This window comes from Salmo salar, chromosome ssa04 (assembly GCF_905237065.1).
Source record: "Salmo salar chromosome ssa04, Ssal_v3.1, whole genome shotgun sequence".
Taxonomy (NCBI): Eukaryota; Metazoa; Chordata; class Actinopteri; order Salmoniformes; family Salmonidae; genus Salmo; species Salmo salar.
In genome coordinates this window covers 50,043,723-50,066,334 of record NC_059445.1, presented here as the reverse complement: position 1 = coordinate 50,066,334, position 22,612 = coordinate 50,043,723, and the positions used below count along the sequence as shown (strand labels likewise).

General features: G+C 41.9%; 3 protein-coding genes across 6 annotated transcripts; 1 reads left to right on the top strand and 2 right to left on the bottom strand.

Annotated features, from left to right (window-relative positions):
* Positions 1–3,434: 3,434 nt before the first annotated feature.
* sdhaf1 (succinate dehydrogenase complex assembly factor 1) lies at positions 3,435–4,902 on the bottom strand. Of its 2 annotated transcripts, XM_014196596.2 has the most exons (2): positions 4,626–4,902; positions 3,435–4,172 (listed from the first exon to the last, which is right to left on the bottom strand). In XM_014196596.2, the coding sequence occupies exon 2, from the start codon at positions 4,138–4,140 to the stop codon at positions 3,799–3,801; it is 342 nt and encodes a 113-aa protein (XP_014052071.1). In that variant the 5' UTR covers positions 4,141–4,172; positions 4,626–4,902; the 3' UTR covers positions 3,435–3,798.
* Positions 4,903–7,631: 2,729 nt separating this feature from the next.
* qpctlb (glutaminyl-peptide cyclotransferase-like b) lies at positions 7,632–15,287 on the bottom strand. Of its 2 annotated transcripts, none has more exons than XM_045717046.1 (7): positions 13,620–15,287; positions 13,169–13,315; positions 12,693–12,995; positions 12,035–12,196; positions 11,833–11,932; positions 11,381–11,427; positions 7,632–8,700 (listed from the first exon to the last, which is right to left on the bottom strand). In XM_045717046.1, the coding sequence occupies exons 1-7, from the start codon at positions 13,851–13,853 to the stop codon at positions 8,680–8,682; spliced, it is 1,014 nt and encodes a 337-aa protein (XP_045573002.1). In that variant the 5' UTR covers positions 13,854–15,287; the 3' UTR covers positions 7,632–8,679. The 2 variants fall into 2 exon arrangements, with proteins under 2 accessions (XP_045573002.1, XP_045573001.1); XM_045717045.1 differs by having other exon boundaries at positions 7,646–8,700; positions 11,311–11,427; positions 13,620–15,284.
* Positions 14,781–22,612, top strand: meiosin (meiosis initiator). Of its 2 annotated transcripts, none has more exons than XM_014196892.2 (13): positions 14,781–14,835; positions 14,958–14,988; positions 15,282–15,333; positions 15,454–15,556; positions 15,766–15,832; positions 15,926–16,039; positions 16,218–16,460; positions 16,567–16,699; positions 18,425–18,654; positions 18,951–19,033; positions 20,839–21,095; positions 21,198–21,287; positions 21,374–22,612. In XM_014196892.2, exons 3-13 carry the CDS (start codon positions 15,290–15,292, stop codon positions 21,525–21,527), a joined length of 1,518 nt encoding a protein of 505 aa, XP_014052367.1. In that variant the 5' UTR covers positions 14,781–14,835; positions 14,958–14,988; positions 15,282–15,289; the 3' UTR covers positions 21,528–22,612. The 2 variants fall into 2 exon arrangements, with proteins under 2 accessions (XP_014052367.1, XP_014052366.1); XM_014196891.2 differs by having other exon boundaries at positions 15,721–15,832; positions 21,374–22,611.

Here is a 22,612-nt window from a genome sequence, read left to right as displayed (position 1 = left end):
AATATCTAAACTGATTAAAACACTGGATCTGGACTGTAAACTGATTAAAACACAACAACTTCTTATTCAACAGCTCTATTCCTTTTAGAGAAAGTTTTGCATGGTATTTATTCCTGCAACATCTGATTGCAAATGTGGCGTTTGAAGTGGTTCACAGCTCATTGATGATACTCTTATCAGAAGTTTACCAAGTGATTAACTAAGTATATTTTTCAGACAACCAACATACAATGTATGTTCTCCTCTCTTCTTCGTTTCTGTCCCAAATGCCTCAGGTACAAGTCCTCTCTGTTGTAGGTTGTGTGGGAAGGATGGCTTTGTTCTCTTTTGTGTTTGTCCATCTGCCTTTAATCTTGGATGAGGACTGAGGGGTACTAGAGGGGCATGGCTTCATGCTAGGACACTGGAGCACTGAGTGTCCAGGTGCAGAAGAAAGAGGCCATGCATGAAAGAGTGACACCTGCATTTACACCTGCAAAATATCCTTCAGCTGACACTTCTAGTGATTTCAGATCATATATCAGTGTGTGTAGTCAAGCCTTTTTTAAGAGCACATGATGTTTAGTGCTGCAGTCTTGTGTTCATTAGCTTATTTTAAGAGAATATGATGTTTATTGCTGTAGTCTTGTGTTCATGTTGCTCTATTTGCATCCATTCTTTTTCTGTCTTTATTTTTCATGTAGCACTTACCACACGTATCATGCATTGTGCTATGGACAGAATGAAACATGGCAATGTCCCCAAATCACAACCCACTCTTTTTCTTTTGGCAAAAAACCTGATGTATGAAGTCTAGGTCATATGAATGAAGACATGAGTTATCTTGTGTTCAATAAGTTTCCTAAAAAGCATCAGAACAGTTTCCCTTTAAATCAGTGGCGTAAAGCACTTAAAAATACTTAATCTGTACTTTACTTTACTATTTATATTCTTAAGAACTTCTAATTTTATTCCACTACATTCCTAAAGAAAATAATGTACTTTCTACTCTATACATTTTCCCTGACAACCAACAATACTCATTAAATTTTGAATACTTAGCAGGACAGGAAAATGGTCCAATTCATGCACTTATCAAGAGAACATCTCTGGTCAAATGCTTCGTTTGTAACTGATGAGTGTTGCAGTGTGCCCCTGGCTATCCATAAATTAAAAAACACAAGAAAATCACGTAGTCTGGTATGCTTAATACAGCGTTTTTAATGTGCACGTTTTGGTTTTTTCCCTAACACTACACAGCTGATTCAAATGATCAAAGCTTGATGATTAGTTGATTTTTTTAATCAGCTGTGTGGTGCTAGGGCAAAAACCAAAACGTGCATCCCTTGGGGCCCGAGGACCGAGTTTGTGAAACCTTATAAGGAATTTAAAATCATTATACGTTTACTTTTGATAATTAAGTATATTTCAGCATTTACATTTACTTAAAAAACATAAGTATATTTAAAACCAAATATTTTTTTTACTTTTACTCAAGTAGTATTTTACTGAGTGAGTTTCACTTTTACTTGAGTCATTTTCTATCAAGGTATCTTTACTTTTACTCAAGTATGACAATTGGGTACTTTTTCCACCACTGCTTTTAATATACATTCATTACAATAATTAAAATAAGGCAATATGTATCATATTAGAAAATAGACAAAGACAACATACAATGGATTGACAACAATTATATCTACCTTAAATAAGGCTATATACACTGAGTGTACAAAACATTAGGAACACCTTCCTAATATTGAGTTGCACCCTCTTTTGCCTTCAGAACACCCTTAATTCATCAGGGCATGGACTATACAAGGTGTCGAAAGCGTTCCACAGGAATGCTGGCCCATGTTGACCCCAATGCTTCCCACAGTTATGTCAAGTTGATTGGATTCTTGATACACACAGGAAACTGTTGAGTGTGAAAAGCAAAGCAGCATTGCTGTTCTTGACACAATCAAACCGGTGCGCCTGGCACCTACTATCATACCCGTTCAAAGGCACTTAAATATTTTGTCTTGCCCATTCACCCTCTAAATGGCACACATACACAATCCATGTCTCAAGGCTTAAAAATCATTTTTTAACATGTCTCCTCCCCTTCATCTACACTGATTGAAATGGATTTAACAGGTGACATCAATAAGGGAACATAGCTTTCACCAGGATTCACCTGGTCAGTCTATGTCATGGAAAGAGCAGGTTCCTATACAGTATTACACAGTCAATGAAAAAAATCCAGGGATGGGCAACTTTGATGGGGGTGGGGGGCCACAAAAATCTGAACTCATCATGAGGGGCGACAGTTTTACAGCTAATTTCCTGCAATTCTACACATTTTTCCATAGGGTGGAGAGAAATGTTTGCAGTTTTTAATATGATATCTGAGTGAGACTGACTAACAAAATCAATGGGGGCCCCCAGGCCAGTAATTCAACCATGATAACAAGTTTAGGGGGGGGGTTGATCTGGGGGACATTAAAGGGGCCACCAGTTGCCCATCCCTGAACTAAGCTGACCAGAGCCAGCTGCTAATGCATTGGTGCCTAGTCAACCCGTTAAGCAGACCGGAGCTGACCAATTTTTCAACGGTAAACGGCATCTTCATTTATCCATCTTTGCTTCTGCTTCTAGTTCATGTGCTGAGATCTACCCATATTACCGCCACCTGGTGGCTAAAGCGAGAGCCTTACATATTGAGCTGTCAAGATTATTACCCAATCTCAAATGGACCCCTAGGGAGAATCTGAATTGCATTTCCTCCTCATGTCCTCTCTCCTCACACCCCTCTGACCTTCTCCCCCAATGGGTTTTGAGAATGAGGCGAGGAGAGAGGACACGAGGAGTCAAGGAAATGCAATTGAGATATCCCTCTATAGTAGACCCTACACACCTGAGAGGATTTGACAGGTGCAACCAATATGCTAATAGCTGCACCTTGCCCTCTCGTATGCTAGGTGGAAGTTTCACCATATTGCTTATACCAAACAAATAATTTCAGATTTCCACAAGTGCATAGGGAGTATGGTCAAGGGTTCAATTTGGGATTGGGTTTTTCGCTTGAGCTACTTTCTGGTTCTGACAGTGAATATCTAAATTAGTCAGGCATTTCTAATTTGTGTGATGCCACCTGTGAGTGGAAGGTAGCCTAGCAGTTAGAGCGTTGGGACAGCTACTGAAACATCGCTGGTTTGAATACCCAAGCCGATAGGGTGAAAAATCTTAAGCAAGGCACTTAACCCTAATTTGCTCCAGGGGCGCCATACTACTATGGCTGACCCTATAAAACAACATATTTCACTTCACCTATCTGGTATATGTGACAATACATGTTTATTTACCGTACATTTCATGAGCATTATATAATGCCATTACTTGACCTCTTGTGACACGTAAGCATATAATAGTATTAGCTAGACCTTTAAAATAATAGTCAAATTCACTTCTCATACTGATGATATCGTCTTTAATCCAAAACACTCAACAGGTTAATGTAGCTAGATGAAAGTAAGTATTTTACAACAATGACCAGAGCAACTGGTCTGCTCAACCCAACAAACTCACTGGCCAGAGACTGTTTTAAAAATGTTCATCCTCATCATCAGTGGTGTCCACCTCTCTGACAGAGGACAATAGTGCTGTCATACAGTTCAGATCCATGGCCATTGCTTAGGACAATGACTGCGCTCACTCAGCTGCAGATTGAAAGGAGTAGTAATCTGACTAGTGAACGACTGTAATTACATAACGGATGATGATGTATCCAGCTAGAGTTAGCTACAACAGAGGCTGTAGAGAAGGAAATGGTTTAGGTCATCTCTCTGCTTTAGGTTTGGAGAAAGTTCCTAGTTGCTTTGTGTTCACATCTTTCAGCTGGTCTAGCTGTCTCTGTCCGCGCCGGTAAAGATATTCTATGTGCATGACATCAGTCTTCTTGATGTGGGAGTTCTCTCGGAACTCATCCCGGATCCTGGGTAGAAAGCCTGGCTTGTCCTGGCCAGCACGCAGGAACTGGCGGTACAGAGACAACACCTGTTTCTGCAGCTTACTGTGGCGTACCATGGTGTGGAACACAGGGCACCAGCAACACAGATGACCAGGGAAGAGGACTGACCAGAGGATAGAGAATGAAGCAGCCTCACCATCACAACCCATGCATCAGGGTATAGATGAAGTGTCTCCTACACCTATGGGAGAAAGACATCACAGTGGCTGGTGAAACAATGATATCTGGCCATGTTAGTTGTCATTATAAATATTATCTTATGGTTATAGGTGTGTTGCTGAAGAAACACTATACGGTCCTAAATAATTCATTAGCCTCATGACAGCCCATGAAACCAATATCCCTGATGATAAATAAACTCAGTATGGACAGTCAGGGATCGAACTCATCCCAGGCAGTGGACAGTAACGTTACAGGAACAGTATTATATTAGTGAGTCACATCAATAAAACTTCTAGCTAGTGGCTAACCTACACAAACCACAAAGTTTAACACTTTACAAGACATTCCACATACAGGCTGATACTAAAACACCACAATATGGTTTAAAGTCAAGTAGCTAGATACTAGCTAGCTAGTCGACTTTACTTGGCTAGAACTGCTAGCTAGCTAGCTAACCAGCCAACTAACCTACCTTGACAGTCAGTGTCAACTTCGAAAATACAGTAACTTTGCCTGCCTTTGATAGTGAAATGCGTCTCATATCAAGTGTCAACCTCACATTAATAACCAATTTACCACTTAAACCGTTTGAGGAACATATTGCTAAAAGACTAGCTAGCTAATACAGCACGACCTTTATGATAACTCATGTTAGCTATGTATCAAAGACAGTACAGTATGAAGATAGGCCAAAACTGCTTCCCCATATCAGACTTCTAGGCGATGTCACCACGACGTTTGCTCGCTAAACTCATGCGTATAATAACGTCATGTGCAGGCGGGTCATTCCATTCTTGAGATGCCATGTGGACCTCAAAACTTTTAGAGGAAAAAAATAAACAATATATTAAATAGTATTCTAAGAGAAAATGGACATGTTTGACTTTCAGAAAAAGAAATTGGTCAAGCTCAGGCATTTACAAAAATATTGGGTGCATTTTCCAATTTGTTAGGTGCATAATCCTAACAGGGTGGGAATTTTGAGCCTAAATTAGCCATAGCTCTGTGATTGAGCGAGATTGAGTTAGCTAGCAAAATGGTGAACACTTGAACAGGATTTTAACTTCTCTATCAAACATATTTACATTTTCTCCATAATCTAGCCTAACATGGTTGACATTTATGAGTGGGACATACAGACTAACAACTGAGTGTTTATATTTATTGAGCTTTGCACAATAGTTTTCCCACCAAAGAAATTACGACAATTCCTAAATGTGGTGTCATTGTAGGAAGGGGTTGTTTTCTTAAATGGAGAATTACAACAAACTAACAGGGTGGAAAGTGATCAGGGAAAATCTTAAATAAAATAATAAATACAATAATTATGAAAAATACTTTATTGATGAAAGATACTTTAACTAGGACTAGTAAATAATGAAGAAAGATGTTAAACATTTTATTATTTTATGGCATATTTATTGTGGAAGTAGATAAATAACAACTGGGGTCATGACAAAAACGCCAACATCCACTGACAAAAAAACTAGCATAACTCCCTTTCAGGATCCATATTTTGATATTTTTAAGGTAAAGGACACCTGACCTTATATTTAAAGCCTTTTGGAATCCACACATTACACTAAGTAAAACAGAAAAGGTACCGAAAAGTAGGAATGACCCAGGCCGTAAGTTCAAAGGCACTCCATCGATATAAAATTGTTTTTGACGAAGATGAAAACGTGTCAGTTTGTCACTTTCACGAGGTTGGAGTAATAACATGTTAAACTCGTTGAGGCATTGGCTCGAATCTACGTTGTGCCTTTAGATTTCGAGAAAATGAACAACTAAGGAACCATTTTTCACTTCTCAAACCCCGGACTGGGCTGATTTTCCCAAAAGCATCGTAGCACTAAAAGTATATTTCGTTTCAATGTAATTAAGATGGTTAGTGCTACGAAAGCCAGGCCTGGTCTGTTTCGCAAGCGTTCCCGGAAGTCTCTCCATGTTGCGCCTCTGAGTTTAGAAACTCTATGTTTAAAATGTTTATGTTACGAAAGCCAAAGGCGACGGAGTTGTTGCGTTGGGTGTTAGTTACACTGCCCTCTATTGGCTTGGATGTCTCACCTCACAATTTTGCTGTCAGCTCAGTACAGGCTCAAATGTTGGGGTGAACTTAACATGTTTCAACACATTTCTCACATATTAAATTAAACAAATCAAACAAGTTTATACTTTTTATTTAGGAAAACATTCTGTGTGGAGTTCTATGCTATCATTCATTTCATATACATTTTTCATACAGTTCAATAATAATACATACATAATTAAAGTATGAGGCGATGTCAGATAGTAGTGCAATACAATATTGGGTTGAGGGTTGAGGTACAGAATAGCCTCAAATCAATATTTCACATAGGAGATGGCATGACTCCAATGGAAGCCTGGGTGCATGCCTGTTCTGCATGAACCATTCTGAGTGCTTTGTTTCTTTCGGCAAAACAATTATAAGACATGTTGGCTAGCAGAAATAGACTGTCAGCCAGGCTATGTAACAACACTGTGACAGTTACAGCATCCATTCACACAGTCTGGTTCATTCAGTATAATAATGTTGTCACTGAGTTCCCTGTAGCAAGTATTGCGCATAAAATAGTTTCTTATTATGCATTATTAGATTCTGCTGGCTGACAACTTATCATGTGAAAGCCATTGTTGTGCTACAATGGTGGATGCATACAGTTCACAATAATCATACTTTTCAATTGAGTTATTATCGCTTTTTGACCAGTTAACTGGTGGATGCGACTCTTTCAGTATACAAATAATATGTGACACATTGGCACTGAACCTAGTATTACTTCTAGATAAATATCTCTACATATCATAATGCTCAATATACAAAGTCATACCAATACATTTGATTCATCTTTATCTTTATCTTCATCCTAATACATAGTACATGTATTTCAACAAACAGAGCTGGAACTGTTGGGTCTATGTAATATCGGAAGCATAACTCCGTATTACTTGCATAAGCTACTTTAAGATACTTCAGAAAGTATTCATACCCCTTGACTTATTTCATATTTTGTTGTGTTACAGCCTGAATTCAATATGGATTAAATCGGGGGATTTTCTCACCCATCTACACACAATACCCCATAATGACACATTTTTGCTAATTTATTGAAAATGAAATAGAGAAATATCTAATTTACATAAGAATTCACACCCGAGTCAATACTTTGCAGAACCACCTTTGGCAGCGATTACAGCTGTCAGTCTTTCTGGGTAAGTCTCTAAGAGCTTTGCACTCATGGATTGTACAATATTTTCACATTATTCTTAAAAAAATTATTCAAGCTCTGTCTAGTTGGTTGTTGATCATTGCTAAACAGCCATTTTCAAGTCTTGCCATAGATTTCCAAGTAAATTTAAGTCAAAACTGTAACTCGGCCACTCAGGAACATTCAATGTCATCTTGGTAAGCAACTCCTGTGTAGATTTGGCCTTGTGTTTTAGGTTATTGTCCTGCTGAAAGGTGAATTAATCTCCCAGTGTCTGGTGGAAAGCAGGTTGAACCAGGTTTTCATCTAGGATTTTGCCTGTGCTTAGCTACATTCTGTTTCTTTTTATCCTGAAAAAGGGTTGAATACTTATTGACTCAAGATATTTCAGCTTTTAATTTGTAATTCATTTGCAACATTTAAAAAAATATATAATTCCACTTTGATATTATGGGGTATTGTAGGTAGGCTAGTGGCAAATAAAAAATCAAAATTTAATCAATTTTAAATTCAGGCTGTAACACAACAAAATGTGAAAAAGTCAAGGGGTGTGAATTCTTTCTGAAGGCACTGTTAATACACAATTATATCCCATATAATCTAGCACTTCCCAAAGCACATCTTTATTGCTATATTATTACTGGACTGTCTGTCCTAAACATATAAGTGATTTTGGGGGAACAAATATGTACAGTAATGTCTGTATATCACCTCTTTTTTAGCATTTTAATCTTTTTCATCCACATGATCTAGCTTGAACTTCCCTCATTGGGAAACCCTATATCTTCTAGTGTTCACAACCTCATTTACCGAATGTATTGACAAAAGGCACCTAATCAAGTTTATCATTCTGTTTTTGCATAAGTCTGAGTTCCACGTGGATTATGGGAATGAGAGGGACAGGGTATATAAAAGGCCTCTATAATCACAATCCTAATTTCAACCGTTTTCTAGTATGGCTCCAGAATGGATAGAAAAAACAACACCAAGACTACTAGGGTATCAATTCTAGAATGAGGGATATAGGTGATGTAGAAAAAAGGCATGGTGTGATAGGACTTTGATTGTAAATTGATTATGTGGGAGAGTAGCTGGTATGCGGCTGAGTGATTGTGGCATAAAGTCTAAAGGATACATGTCTATGAGCAACAGTAACAGGAGAAAACGTCAGTCAGAGTCCTATGTATTCAGCCAGGAACACTACTAGCACCTTGGTGAGGTTCTCGATAGTCTGAGAATGGATGTGTTCCGCTGTGTCCTCCAGAGTGTGCATAAAGGAAGGGAAGGGCGTTGTGATCATGTGTAGGACTGGAACCCCTGCAGGCATAGAGGGGAGTGGGTGGGAATGGCAGAAAGACAGGGGAGGGGAGAAGACCAATGAGATAGGGGAGAGTGTAGGGGATGACAGAGGTTAATAGAGGTAGAGAGAAAAAAGGCAGATGGTAGATTAAGTTCTACAGGGATAAAACTAAAGCAGAGGGAGGACACCACTCTCTGCAGACACAGTACAGTCATAAGGTCATAGTCTAATCAGCTGTGTAGATATCAGTGGCCATTTAAGATTAAGGAGGACGCTCTTTTTTTTAATGAGCATGGCCTTATTTCTATTACAGAATATTGGATGACTGTCTTTCATATTCCATTCACCCAGTTCAATGTAACATTGATAGGTTTAGGCTACTACATGATACTCAAATCTTCCCTATACCCATCATGAGGTTGCTACAACCTAGCCCACAAATGAAGTTTATAACGTAGGTGCAAAGGTCGAAAGACAAATTGGAGCAATGCCTGAATCTTGCTAATCTAGAGTGTAATCATTAGTCCAAACAGTTGCAAAACTAAAACGAGAGTTTCTAGTGGACAAATTCAGGTAGGTCCATCCCCGTTTCATTCCGTTTGCTTCCGTTTAAGAAACGTCTTGCAACAGAATTGGCGGAATAAATACACCCCTGTTCACCCACACTGTCACACCCTGATCAGTTTCACCTGTCCTTGTTATTGTCTCCACCTCCTCCAGGTGTCGCTTGTTATCCCTGGTGTATTTATCCCTGTGTTTCCTGTCTCTCTATGACAGTTTGTCTTGTATGTTCCAAGTCAGCCAGAGTGTTTTTTCCCGTGCTCATGCCTTTTCTATTCTCTTTTACTAGTCCTCCCGGTTTTGACCTTTGCCTGTTTTCTGGACTCTGTACCTGCCTGCCTGACCATTCTGCCTGCCCTGACCTCGAGCCTGCCTGCTACACTGTACCTCCTGGACTCTGAACTGGTTTTGACTTTTTGCCTGTCCACGACCATTCTCTTGCCTACCCCTTTTGGATATAATAAATATCAAGGACTCAAACCATCTGCATCTGGGTCTCGCCTTGTGCCCTTATAAGCACACACAGTTCACTTTCATAGCAGCCATACAAACAGCATCATCACATTTACACGCTCTCTTCTCATATTTTCCCTTCGCTTGTGGAGTTCAGTGCACAACAAAACAGCTGTCTGTGCCCATGTGAAAAAAACCTCTCCAAGGCAAACCTTCATACCATAACTGCTACACACAGCTTACATCGTTGTCACCATATTATCTAACTTCATAGTCAATATAGCTACTATAACTAACACGTTAGTAAACCCACAATCCAATCCATGTGTACAATCACGCAGTAGTGTACAACAAGCAGTTTAGCAGTTACACCGGCGGGCCCCAGTGACAATACACTTATAAAACCGAAAGCTCACCTTGAATTGGATGTATCGGATAGCCTTAGCCAGCTAGCTAACATAAATATCATTCCTCTCTGTTTGAGTCAGGTTGTTGAAGATGCTAAATTACCTGCATTAGCTAGTGTAAGTCAAAGTGAAACTGAAAGAAAAAAATATATTTCGCTCTGCTGCTTCTCCTTAATTTTGTACAAAATTAATTTGTTCAAAACTGTTCAACTATTGTCATTCTCTCTCTTTGAGGCAACTACTCACCACATTTTATGCACTGCAGTGCTAGCTAGCTGTAGCTTATGCTTTCACTACTAGATTCATTCTCTGATCCTTTGATTGGATGGACATGTCAGTTCATGCTGCAAGAGCTCTGATAGGTTGGAGGACGTCCCCCGGAAGTCATCATAATTACTGTATAAGTGTATGGAAGGGGGTGAGAACCATGAGCCTCCTAGGTTTTGTATTGAAGTCAATGTACCCAGAGGAGGACGGAAGCTAGCTGTTCTGCTACACCATGGTGCTACCCTACAGGCTACTGTAGACCTTCATTGCAAAACTGTGTTTTAATCAGTTATTTGGTGACGTGAATATATTTAGTATAGTTTTACCTAAAAAGGAGATCTTGCAATATGTATATTTTTGGGTGACTTGAGAAAAATGTCATAGAAATGTGAGTTATAGATTTGTCATACTCTAAGAAGCGGTAGATCTGTTCTATATGCGAAATTTCTATGCTTTTTGAGTCTTTTACATTCGGTTTTGTACACCATCTTTAAACAGTTGAAAATACAATGTTTTGGTTATGTAAAATATGTTTCACCACAGTTTAGATGGTACAATGAAACTCTACACCAGGGGTATTCAACTCTTACCCTACAAGGTCCGGAGCCTGCTGGTTTTCTGTTCTATCTGATAATTAAGTGCACATTGCAGTGGAAATTGCTTTGAGGGCTCTACACTATACTTCACATAAACTGAAATTAGGCGAACTATTCAAATTTTAGCAACCAGGAAATAGCCAAGCGATTTCCGCATAGTGCATCTTTAATGTTTCACTATAAAAATACATTTGAAATTCACTGAGTAGGATGGTCCTCCCCTTCCTCCTCTGAGGAGCCTCCACTTGTATATATTCATGGTGTACTGTTAAACGTCCATCCTTGTTATTCAGTAAATGTGCCCTCTAACCATCTGCCCATCTATGTGGGTGTGCTCTCTCACCCTGCTGGAGGAAGGGCACATGGTCGTCCTCCACAGGGCCCAGGTTTATGTCCTTCCTGAAGTAGCTCACCTCTCTGGGGTGGGAGGACAGCAGACCCAGCTTATGGAGCCTCCTCTCTAGCAGACGGACATGACAGCCACCGCGGGCCATGGGGGGGTGGAGGAGGGGTAAGCAAAGAGGAGAGAAAATAAAAAATGATGGAGGAAGAACAGCTCATTTCAGGTGTCTTATTACTTGTGCCTGAGTGGAATTATAGCCACATCAGCACTGCAGAGCCTGGTCCTGTATTAGCATGAGTCAGTCATCCACCTACCAAACTCTCTCTGCCTTGCTCCCTGGCTCTTTCTGTCATTCTAGTGTCCCTCTACCTCACTATCTCCATTACAATACGTTTTTGCCCCATTACGATTACAGTGAGCAATGAGCGTGATAATAATTCATTAATTTACCTGGCAATATAGCCAATTTTTGTGATACAGTATATGGAGTATACATTTTTAGAAGAGAGGTGGGGGCCGTACCTGCATATATGAGCTCATCAAACCAGCGTACAGTGTCGTCAAAGTGGTTGACAAACATAGGGTCAGGGGCACCAATCAGATCCAAAAGAACAAACAGGTCCTGCCATTCAACATACAGAACACTCAGCTAAGCAAAACATTAACTGCATACTACATAAGGCTTGGCAATGGAACATTGTAACAAACACTAACAAAGCCTCACCAAAGCATGTAACAGGGTGGTATGTTGGGCTCCTGGAGGGTGAGGTGTACGGGACATTTGGTCAGCAAGGTAACGTGAGCCGTACAGTGAGTCGGAGGGACTCGGCTGATCAAACGCCTCATTGCCATCAAAGAAGACCAACTGCAAAGTCACCTGTGACTTCTACCAGAGAGAAAAACAGACAGAAAGAAAGAACGATACAGTGGTTGGAGTGATACATTTTCTTGTAATATAACATATATGCTTAGAAAAAAATATTGGTCGAATAATATGTGACTATCATACAATATCCTTTAAAGTGCATTGCTTCTGATGCCAACATGGGAGATGTCCGGTGAGTGTTAATGATGTCTGTGCCTCAACCCATAAATGTCTGCACAGTTTAATTTGGATATAAATATTTGAATAATTGATGTGTGTGCATGGGTCAGACTCCAAATCTATAAATAGTCTGACATCCCGGGAGAGAGGCAAACACGTCAGAGGGTAGCCCAACCATACACTGAAGCCTCATCCTGTCATCAGTTTTCCGCAAATCCAACAATTTATATTCCCAGTGCAACCAGGAACTTTTAAAAGGATCTGTCAAGTCATCACTTTCATCCTTGCCCTCTGAAGCGTACCCTTGTCCTACAGTAGCAGAGCAGACAGTATTTACCTGTTGTTTTAGCACTTTCAGGTGGAAGTCCAGAGCAGTCACCAGCTCCAGTATCATGGCACAGGGGACGGCCGCGTCGCTGGCCCCTAGGAACCTCCTGAGAGGCCCGTCGGGGGTTTTGGAAGCTGGGAGCATAGCCTTGGAGTCGTAGTGGCAGGCCAGCAGCAGACGGCGTGGGGCCGAGGGGTCCAGGACTGCCAGCAGGTTGGAGAAGGTGATTATTCCCTTTGGGGTAGCAGAGTTAAAGGAGTCGACCTCCAACGACCAACCCGCTGACAGGAACTCGAGATGGCTGTAGATATGCTGTGGCAGTCACAGAAAAAACTGTGTGATTTTAATCTAAGGACATTATTTCAGAAAACAAAATGTTAATTGATACAATAACATGTAAGACTGGGATAAAGAGACACCAGTTCCACTTTAATTCCAGACGTTCTACCCTGATGTCTCTTGCTGGAGTCAGTAGAGTTCCTAACCTCACGCACCCTACGGCTGCCCCTGGTACCTGGCAGTCTCTCTACCAGGATGGGCCTCAGGAGAGAGTACCACAGTCTACCTGAATTCACCTGGCCCACCAGACGCTTGATCTGGGCCACAGTGGCCCGACGGGGGTTATGGGTCAACTGCAGAAAGGGAGGACAGCAGGAGAGAGGAGACAATTGCAGTAGTTTTTTCACATATGCATTTTGAAAACCGTCAGTCACCAGGCAGAAAATACTGTTGTTTATTGTGCAATCAAAGATCTGACTTGAGGTAAATTGTCTGCCATCAGTGAAGTGTATATAGTTGAACAGACTGGGTTAAGTGTTCCAGCTGGCTGGGGTATGTAGGCTGTAGCAAGACAGCAGCACCTAAAAAGTAGGCTACTCCTTAGGCTTAGTGCAATATTGGAAAACCGGAGGCTGCCGTGCAGGATCCATCGCCTACCTTGTCCCTTATTAGGTCTGGCACACGAAATTGTGTGTTATCGTCCATATGAATACTGTCATCATCATCGCTTGTATCATTACTCGAGAAAGAAAATCCAAGTGTCAGAGCTATAGCCAGCATCCCACATAGGCATACGAGAAGCACCCGAACTCGGGACATCCGGAGCCGGTAGCAGCGTCCCAGTAGCAGCTTGGTGCCCGGAGAAGATCGGTGCTTCCGGGTGGTTCTCATAACTTGGAAGAACCGTTAGATTCACACATCAGTTCAGTCCGGTACAGAGCCTGTCTTAACTATGTGCGTTATAGTGCTTATGATTCCATGCTAGCGTATGGCAATGGAGAATAACGTCCATGACCGATTGAATTAATGAGGCCACTGGCTGCTTAGACTCGAGCCGAGCGTGGGCAAATAAACATGAAACAATTTATGACATCTATTATTTTCATTTAACACAATCTCATCAGGATAGGCTACAATTTAACAACAAGATACAGGCTATTTTACCTGAATGGCGCACTCACGCAGTCATGTTGGGACATACATGCAGCGGCGGATCTATCCAATCAAATCTATCAACCACTGAGGTATAATAAACTATCAACGTCCGCACTAATCGCGTATTGACCCCCTCCATATCGTCGTCGTTTCGTTATTGCCCCATTTTTAGTGCACACGCGGTGTTCTGTGTCTGCAGTTGATGCAAGAGCTCCGACCGCCTGCTTTGAAAATTGAACGCGAAAATGATTCAGGAGAAGGCTATCAATTGATGGAAAAATGAGACTGAAAAATGTGCCTTGTTTATTTGGAAGAAATTCTAAAAATGACAATAGACTAGAATTGAAAAAAAGTCACATGAAGTCACATGAATATGAATTTATATGTGTATTGTTCTGTCTATATCTGTATAATTGTACATTGCTGAACGAATTAATCAATGATTAATTTATTGATTGATTTCTACTGAACCAAACCACTGATTGGTTTGTCATGTAGGAAAAAATATTTCTGCATGGTAGCATTAGAATCACATTTCTTAAAAGTCTTAGAACGTTCAATGTACTCGCTAGGATAGGTCTGTGTCTAGCCAATGACCTGCCTCGTGCGAAGGGATTGGTCTTTTCTTAACCAATGAGGGGACATGACTAGCTGGCTAGAGAACAATTATTTAAAAAATAGATAGCCAACATTCTCTTCGCTGCTAAACTTCTTCTAAGTAAGTGACTGGCCATAAATTATCACTAACAATTATTTACACAGATAGTCATATTTTTTATAGTGGCTAATAATTCAAATGTATATTTATCTTGCTTATCTCTGTTCACCCTTCATATACAGTCATTGGCTCGCCCTCGTTAACAAAAAACTGGTAAGTTACCCATAAAGTTAGCTGGATAGCTGGATTGCTAACTAGCTAGCTAACGTTATATCAATTTTGCTATGCAATTAGCTCAACGTAACTATGTTAATATATTTTAGTTCAAGCAGAGAGCAAGAGGCGAAGCATGTAGATAGACACTCGTTGGTTAAAGGCGTGATAATAATTAGCTAGACTGATGGATGGCAAACTTCAGCTGGCTAACTTAACTGGCTAGCAAACTAACGTTACCGCGCAAGGGACTGTGAACGTTAATTTTGCATCTTTGACGCCCCCTGTGGCAGATTTGAGCATGGCACAAGGACCCGCAGGCAGAGACGCGACTCGCAGGAAAAGGTACTTTTAGCTACTTAAATGGCCTGTTGCACGTCACTGTCAAAAATAATGAGAAAAGAGACTTGAAGACATCATTAAAATGATCTACTGTAGCTAAGTAATGGGTACATTATCTTACAGTAAGGATCAGCTGGACTGGAGCACATGCTGGAGCAACAGTCTGAAAGAGATTGCAGGCCTCCTGCCCATATCTAAGCCTAGGAATGGCCGAGGACTCACCAAGGTTTGTGCACGGACGATCTTGATTTAATTGTATTAATGGATTCCCTGTATGAGTATTTGTGTCCGTATGTGGGTGCATGGCTACAGTATGTCTGAATACAGTACAGTTACATTATGTGGGTGGGTGTTTCTGTGTATGTTGTCTCACCTCTAATCTATCTTCAGAAGGAGACTCTGGTCCACATGCTGCGCTATTTTGACTTTCTTCAGAGTAGGATCCAGACCCTGCAGAGCCGCTTGCCCCCCCACTGCATCCCCAAACAGGATCCCGACACAGGTACAACCTCAGCCAAGCATCAAGACAAGTACAGACTACATACCTGACTTTCATATCAATACATTTACACTGTATGTGTGTGTGCGTGCACAGGGTCTGAGAGTGAAGAGAACACCCTCTCTGAGCCCTGCAGCCCCCCTCACACTCTAAAGGCCAAGCGCAAATATGTTTGCAGCCGTTCCCGCAAGAGACCTGCCCCCACCTCAGGTACCAGACCTACACCTCCCCTCAACTACCCAAGACATTATGTTCAACATTGTCAAAGACTGTTGTAAGGTGACGAGAGTAGTTCTGTTAGTTACATCAAGTATGATTACAAACTCTTGTTTTGTGTATAATAACATCACACTAACCAGAATGTTGCTTTTCTGTTTTCTTAACTCAGAGGTGAAGGCAGACCTTCAGGTGAACAGAAGGAGGTTGTACAAAGCTGTAGCCAATGGAAAAATAGTTTACCCAGAGGAGGGTGTGTCTGTCCCCATGTGGGGTGTGCATTCTGATTGGTCAGAGCTCCAGTCTAGTGATAGCCATGGGGCGTGGCCTGTGTATGACAGCGACTCCCAGCCGAGCTCCCTGGATTCAGGCTTCAGCCTAAATCAGCTGCTCCCCCTGAGCACGCCTCTGGAGGGTGAGTTAGGCTGGAGGGTCCCTCAGTGTTCTCAGGGAGCTACATAACAGGTGTGTTTGGGACAAATGTTACTGAGTTAATGCCTCTGTCTTTCGGTCTCCCACAGGGAGCAGTGGGACTCTGTGGACTCCATCCCCAACACAGAGAGGCCACTGCTTTGTCTGTGAGGACCGCACAGGCAGCGAGAGCATCCCATCAGGGAGCGGGGTCCTAGACGCTCCAACTACTCCAATTACTGGGTGGGTTTACATCCCTGTAGCCGCATGCCTGCCCTTTTTAGTGTAACTTAGTATAGTATTCATGTGAATGTGTTTTCAACCCATATGTACAGTTGAAGTCGGAAGTTTGCATACACCTTAGCCAAATACATTTAAACTCAGTTTTTCACAATTTCTGACATTTAATCCTAGTAAAAATTCCCTGTCTTAGGTCAGTTAGGATCACCACTTTATTTTAAGAGTGTGAAATGTCAGAATAATAGTAGAGAGAATGATTTATTTCAGCTTTTATTTCTTTCATCACATTCCTCGTGGGTCAGAAGTTTACATACACTCAGTTAGCATTTGGTAGCATTGCCTTTAAATTGTTTAACTTGGGTCAAATGTTTTGGGTAGCCTTCCACAAGCTTCCCACAATAAGTTGGGTGAATTTTGGCCCATTCCTCCTGACAGAGCTGGTGTAACTGAGTCAGGTTTGTAGGACTCCTTGCTCGCACACACTTTTTTAGTTCTGCCCACAAATTTTCTATAGGATTGAGGTCAGGGCTTTGTGATGGCCCCTTCAATACCTTGACTTTGTTGTCCTTAAGCCATTTTGCCACAACTTTAGAAGTATGCTTGGGGTCATTGTCCATTTGGAAGACCCATTTGTGACCAAGCTTTAACTTCCTGACTGATGTCTTGAGATGTTGCTTCAATATATCCACATAATTTTCCTCCCTCATGATGCCATCTATTTTGTGAAGTGCACCAGTCCCTCCTGCAGCAAAGCACCCCCACAACATGATGCTGCCACCCCCGTGCTTCACTGTTGGGATGGTGTTCTTCGGCTTGCAAGCCTCCCCCTTTTTCCTCCAAACATAACGATGGTCATTATGGTCAAACAGTTCTATTTTGTTTCATCAGACCAGAGGACATTTCTCCAAAAAAGTTCGATCTTTGTCCCCATGTGCAGTTGCAAACCGTAGTCTGGCTTTTTTATGGCAGTGGCTTCTTCCTTGCTGAGTGGCCTTTCAGGTTATGTCGATATAGGACTCGTTTTACTGTGGATATAGATACTTTTGTAACTGTTTCCTCCAGCATCTTCACAAGGTGCTGTTGTTCTGGGATTGATTTGCACTTTTTGCACCAAAGCACGTTCATCTCTAGGAGACAGAATGCGTCTCCTTCCTGAGCGGTATGGCGGCTGCGTGGTCCCATGGTGTTTATACTTGCGTACTATTGTTTGTACAGATTAACGTGGTACCTTCAGGCATTTGGAAATTGCTCCCAAGGATGAACCAGACTTGTGGAGGTCTACAATTTGTTTTCTGAGGTCTTGGCTGATTTCTTTTGATTTTCCCATGATGTCAAGCAAAGAGGCACTGAGTTTGAAGGTAGGCCTTGAAATACATCCACAGGTACACCTCCAATTGACTCAAATTATGTCAATTAGCCTATCAGAATCTTCTAAAGCATTGACATCATTTTCTGGAATTTTCTAAGCTGTTTAAAGGCACAGTCAACTTAGTGTATGTAAACTTCTGACCCACTGGAATTGTGATACAGTGAATTATAAGTGAAATAATCTGTCTGTAAACAATTGTTAGAAAAATTACTTGTGACATGAACAAAGTAGATGTACTAACCGACTTTCCAAAACTATAGTTTGTTAACAAGAAATTTGTGGAGTGTTTGGAAAATGAGTTTTAATGACTCCAACCTAAGTGTATGTAAACTTCAGACTTCAACTGTATGTGTTTCCAGGCCAGGATCACATTTCCTGAAGGACCAAATGCTTGGGGTAATCCCACCCATGCGAGGGCGAAGGGAGACCTTCCACAGCCCTGCTGCCACGCCCCAACGCCCTACCCTGCTCCCCCTGCTGCCGCTGTTTGGGACTGGGGACAGTCTAAACCTCAGCCCCTCCCTCCTCACATCCCCTGCCCGGGGCCTCAGCCACTGCCTGTTGCCTGAGGGCCAGGAGGAGCTCCATGGTAACACTCCTTTTAATAACACACGCTCAATATTAAGCTGATTTAATATCATCTTAATGACCAGGGTATTGCTGCTTTATGTTGTTGGGTACAAAAGAGACCCTGCCTGCCATTGAAGTATATTTGAAGTGTAGTCTACCAAGTAGTGCAGTCTGCAAAACCTAATTGTAACTCGATTGGAAGGATTCCTCCAGCTATTAATCATATACATTCCTACTTACGTCTTCAGTTCCTGGTGCGAGAGAGAGAGAGAGTGAAACATAGCCAACAGCCAACACACACTCATCTTTTTGCAGTGCTATTCGAGGATGTTTGGGTCACCCCTAAAACAACCCACACCAAAGTCTCCTGCCTGCCCAGCCATGACCCCAATGACTCAGTAAGCCTCATAGAATCATGTTTTCACAACACAAATGTTGACTGTATAGTATGTTAGGTACTAGTGTTGTGTTCGATATTGATACCAGGTTTAGTATCACAATACTCGATACCAAAACGATAGAACAGTACAAAAAAAAGAAAGCATATTAGCCAGTCACAGAATGGCACCTAATTCGGACAGATAAACTCAGCTACTGCTCTGTTCAATCGTTGGGCATCTTTTGAGTTCAATATCACAATAAATTATAAATCTCTATTGATAAACTGGGTAAATCAGGATGTAGCCTAGGTCTATCCACCATACAGGTGAATTCATATTCAATAGGAGTGTGTGCATGCATTGTGTTATTGAGCTTGTTTTGGCTGATTTCATAGGGCTACAGATGAAAAACAATTTGGTTCCCTTCCATTTGGGACTTATTTTATTGTACTGATCAACAACATTTGAATAGAAGTAGCATCTTTTATAAAAAAAAAAAATGTGCGCTGTCTCTTTAACCAGTAATGGCGTCATTCACAAGGCAAGAGGTTTGGAGCACAGTCAGTTTGCTGAGGCAATAGATCATCTTTGGGAGAGATGTGAGAGAGACCGAATAAGTGAATGAATGTTTTTGGTGGCAATCAGCTTTTGCGTTACTGTTTCTATATTATCACAAACAAAGTACAAGGGTAATGAATTGGTGTTACCTTTAGCTGTCAGCTAGCAAGGAAAGTTAGCCTACAAAGCTGGAAGCTACGGGTATCCTCTTGCATTGTAAAGTGTTCTTGCCTGTATGGACATTGTTTTGCGAACGGAGCTAACGTGATGCAGCCCAGACTCCCAGTGCAGGCTAGCAGTGAGTAGGTGGAGCTAACATGATGCAGCCCAGACTCCCAGTGCAGGCTAGCAGTGAGTAGGTGGAGCTAACATGATGCAGCCCAGACTCCCAGTGGAGGCTAGCAGTGAGTAGGTGGAGCTAACATGATGCAGCCCAGACTCCCAGTGGAGGCTAGCAGTGAGTAGGTGGAGCTAACATGATGCAGCCCAGACTCCCAGTGGAGGCTAGCAGTGAGTAGGTGGAGCTAACATGATGCAGCCCAGACTCCCAGTGGAGGCTAGCAGTGAGTAGGTGGAGCTAACATGATGCAGCCCAGACTCCCAGTGCAGGCTAGTAGTGAGTAGGTGGAGCTAACATGATGCAGCCCAGACTCCCAGTGCAGGCTAGCAGTGAGTAGGTGGAGCTAACATGATGCAGCCCAGACTCCCAGTGCAGGCTAGCAGTGAGTAGGTGGAGCTAACATGATGCAGCCCAGACTCCCAGTGCAGGCTAGCAGTGAGTAGGTGGAGCTAACATGATGCAGCCCAGACTCTCAGTGCAGGCTAGCAGTGAGTAGGTGGAGCTAACATGATGCAGCCCAGACTCCCAGTGGAGGCTAGCAGTGAGTAGGTGGAGCTAACATGATGCAGCCCAGACTCCCAGTGCAGGCTAGCAGTGAGTAGGTGGAGCTAACATGATGCAGCCCAGACTCCCAGTGGAGGCTAGTAGTGAGTAGGTGGAGCTAACATGATGCAGCCCAGACTCCCAGTGCAGGCTAGCAGTGAGTAGGTGGATCAGGTACAGTGCGCGCTATAATAAGGGGTTGGCTGTGCTAGTAGACAGGCTTAATCCGTGAGACACATTTGACAGCAGTACCGAAAGTAACAAAAATTCTACTACTGAACTGTTTTTCATGTTCTACTATCCATAAGTGTCGGTGTATCATGCAAAACAATTAAGGAAATGGGTATGTTCAGCTTAATGATAAAGCCACTATTCCCCCTAGCTGTCGGAGGGTGAAGCTGAAGTCAGGCATGGCAGAGGAGGGTGGCGGTCCTCCCTGAGTGAGGGGGAGGAAGGGGACGTCACCTGGACCCCCAAGCAACAGCAAGTCCCTCTGAAGTCAAAGACCAGTAGCACAGGACGGCACCGCAGAGCCAATGCCTCCACCAAGGGTCCCCCTCGCACCCCTCTTAACCTGAAGAAGAAGTGTGTCAACGGCTTCATAATGTTCTGCCGCATCAACAGGAAGACCTACCTCCGGTGAGTGACTCCTGACCTTTAACCCCAGAACCCTGTGTTTCAGCTTGATGTACTGTACCTCTGTGTGTCTGTAACTAAGATGGCTGCCATGTCTTTGAACAGTACCCACCCTGGCACCCCGTCTACCGTGGTCACCAAGGAGCTGGCCAGCCTGTGGCACGTCATGCCCAAGCAGGAGAGGCATGTCTACTGGTCAGTAACTTTCTTATTGTGTCTGTCTCTTTACTTACAATTAGAATTTCTCAGTTTTACAGAGGAGCTTGTGTAATGTCTCTCAGTCTGAAGGCTCGTCACTTCAGCCGCCAGCAGAACCGTAACGTGAGGAGTGAGTTGGTGGAGGGAGGCGGAGAGGAAGAGGACTGTGTACCCAGCCCCCTCCACATGCTGCTGGCCCAGAGAGACCTGTGTGCTGCAACCAGAGGAGGCCCCTAGAGTAGCTACCTCCACACACACTGACCCTTCACTGACCATATGCATCTAGCATTGGATGTCCATATTTATGCTGTATCTGTCCATATTCAAATCAACAAGATTGTTTATTTAAGAAACACTTACCGTATGAGTTAATTATGAAGTTCTTTGGAGTTTAAATTATATTCTCAAACGCAGACACTTAATCTCTTTGTCTAGCACAGTGGTTCCCAAATTATAAATGTTTTAAAGGAAGTCAGTCCAACTTTAAACTCACTCTTGAAGTTGTAATAGTAGAATTAGGTACTGAAATTAGGTAGTGGATCATCAGTTCCTCTTGTCATGTCAGTCATTGCATACCTTATAGAGCTATTTATACCTTGTCAGATGTCCAGAACAACTAGCCCATGTCAGCTAACGTTTTTTTATTTAGGTTTTTTAGCCCATAGATATTGTTGTAATTTTTTGGTCACTCCAATACATGGCAAAATGTATAGAAGTGCAAGATAATTTGCTTAAAAACTGCAACATTTTCTTTGCACCCCTGACAAAATGTATAGAATTGCAAAAAAAGAAGCTGTGCTGGAAGGGGGGCCTGAGTGAAAAGGTTTGGGAACCCCTGGTCTAGCACATCACATTTAACTGTTACTTTTAGTTTTCTGCCTCATGTTAAAGTTATTTATACAACATGTTCAAACGTGGTTTTACAGATATCACTGAGAACCATTTTAGTAGGAAGTTTTGTATTTACATTAAGTGATGTCTTCCTGTGGGTTCTAATGCCAAGGCAGTGTTTTACTAGTCATGTCATCCTGAAGTTTATTTCATCAATCAGTCTATATTTATGATCATAAGGGCCAAAGAAATTCCAGGCTACACAGTATGCAGCACATAAATCACTTGCCCCATGGACTGACCATTTTATTTATTACCTATTTATACACACTGCATTTATTAATATGTGTGGAATGTCTATGTGTTTCTCTATTACACATTGTGTAAATACATTTTTTACAAGGCAGGTAAGAACTGAAGTCTTACCATTGTATTGAGTTATTCAAATTGTCAATTGGAAGTTTGCTGAAGTGTTTCTATGTGTGGTGTCA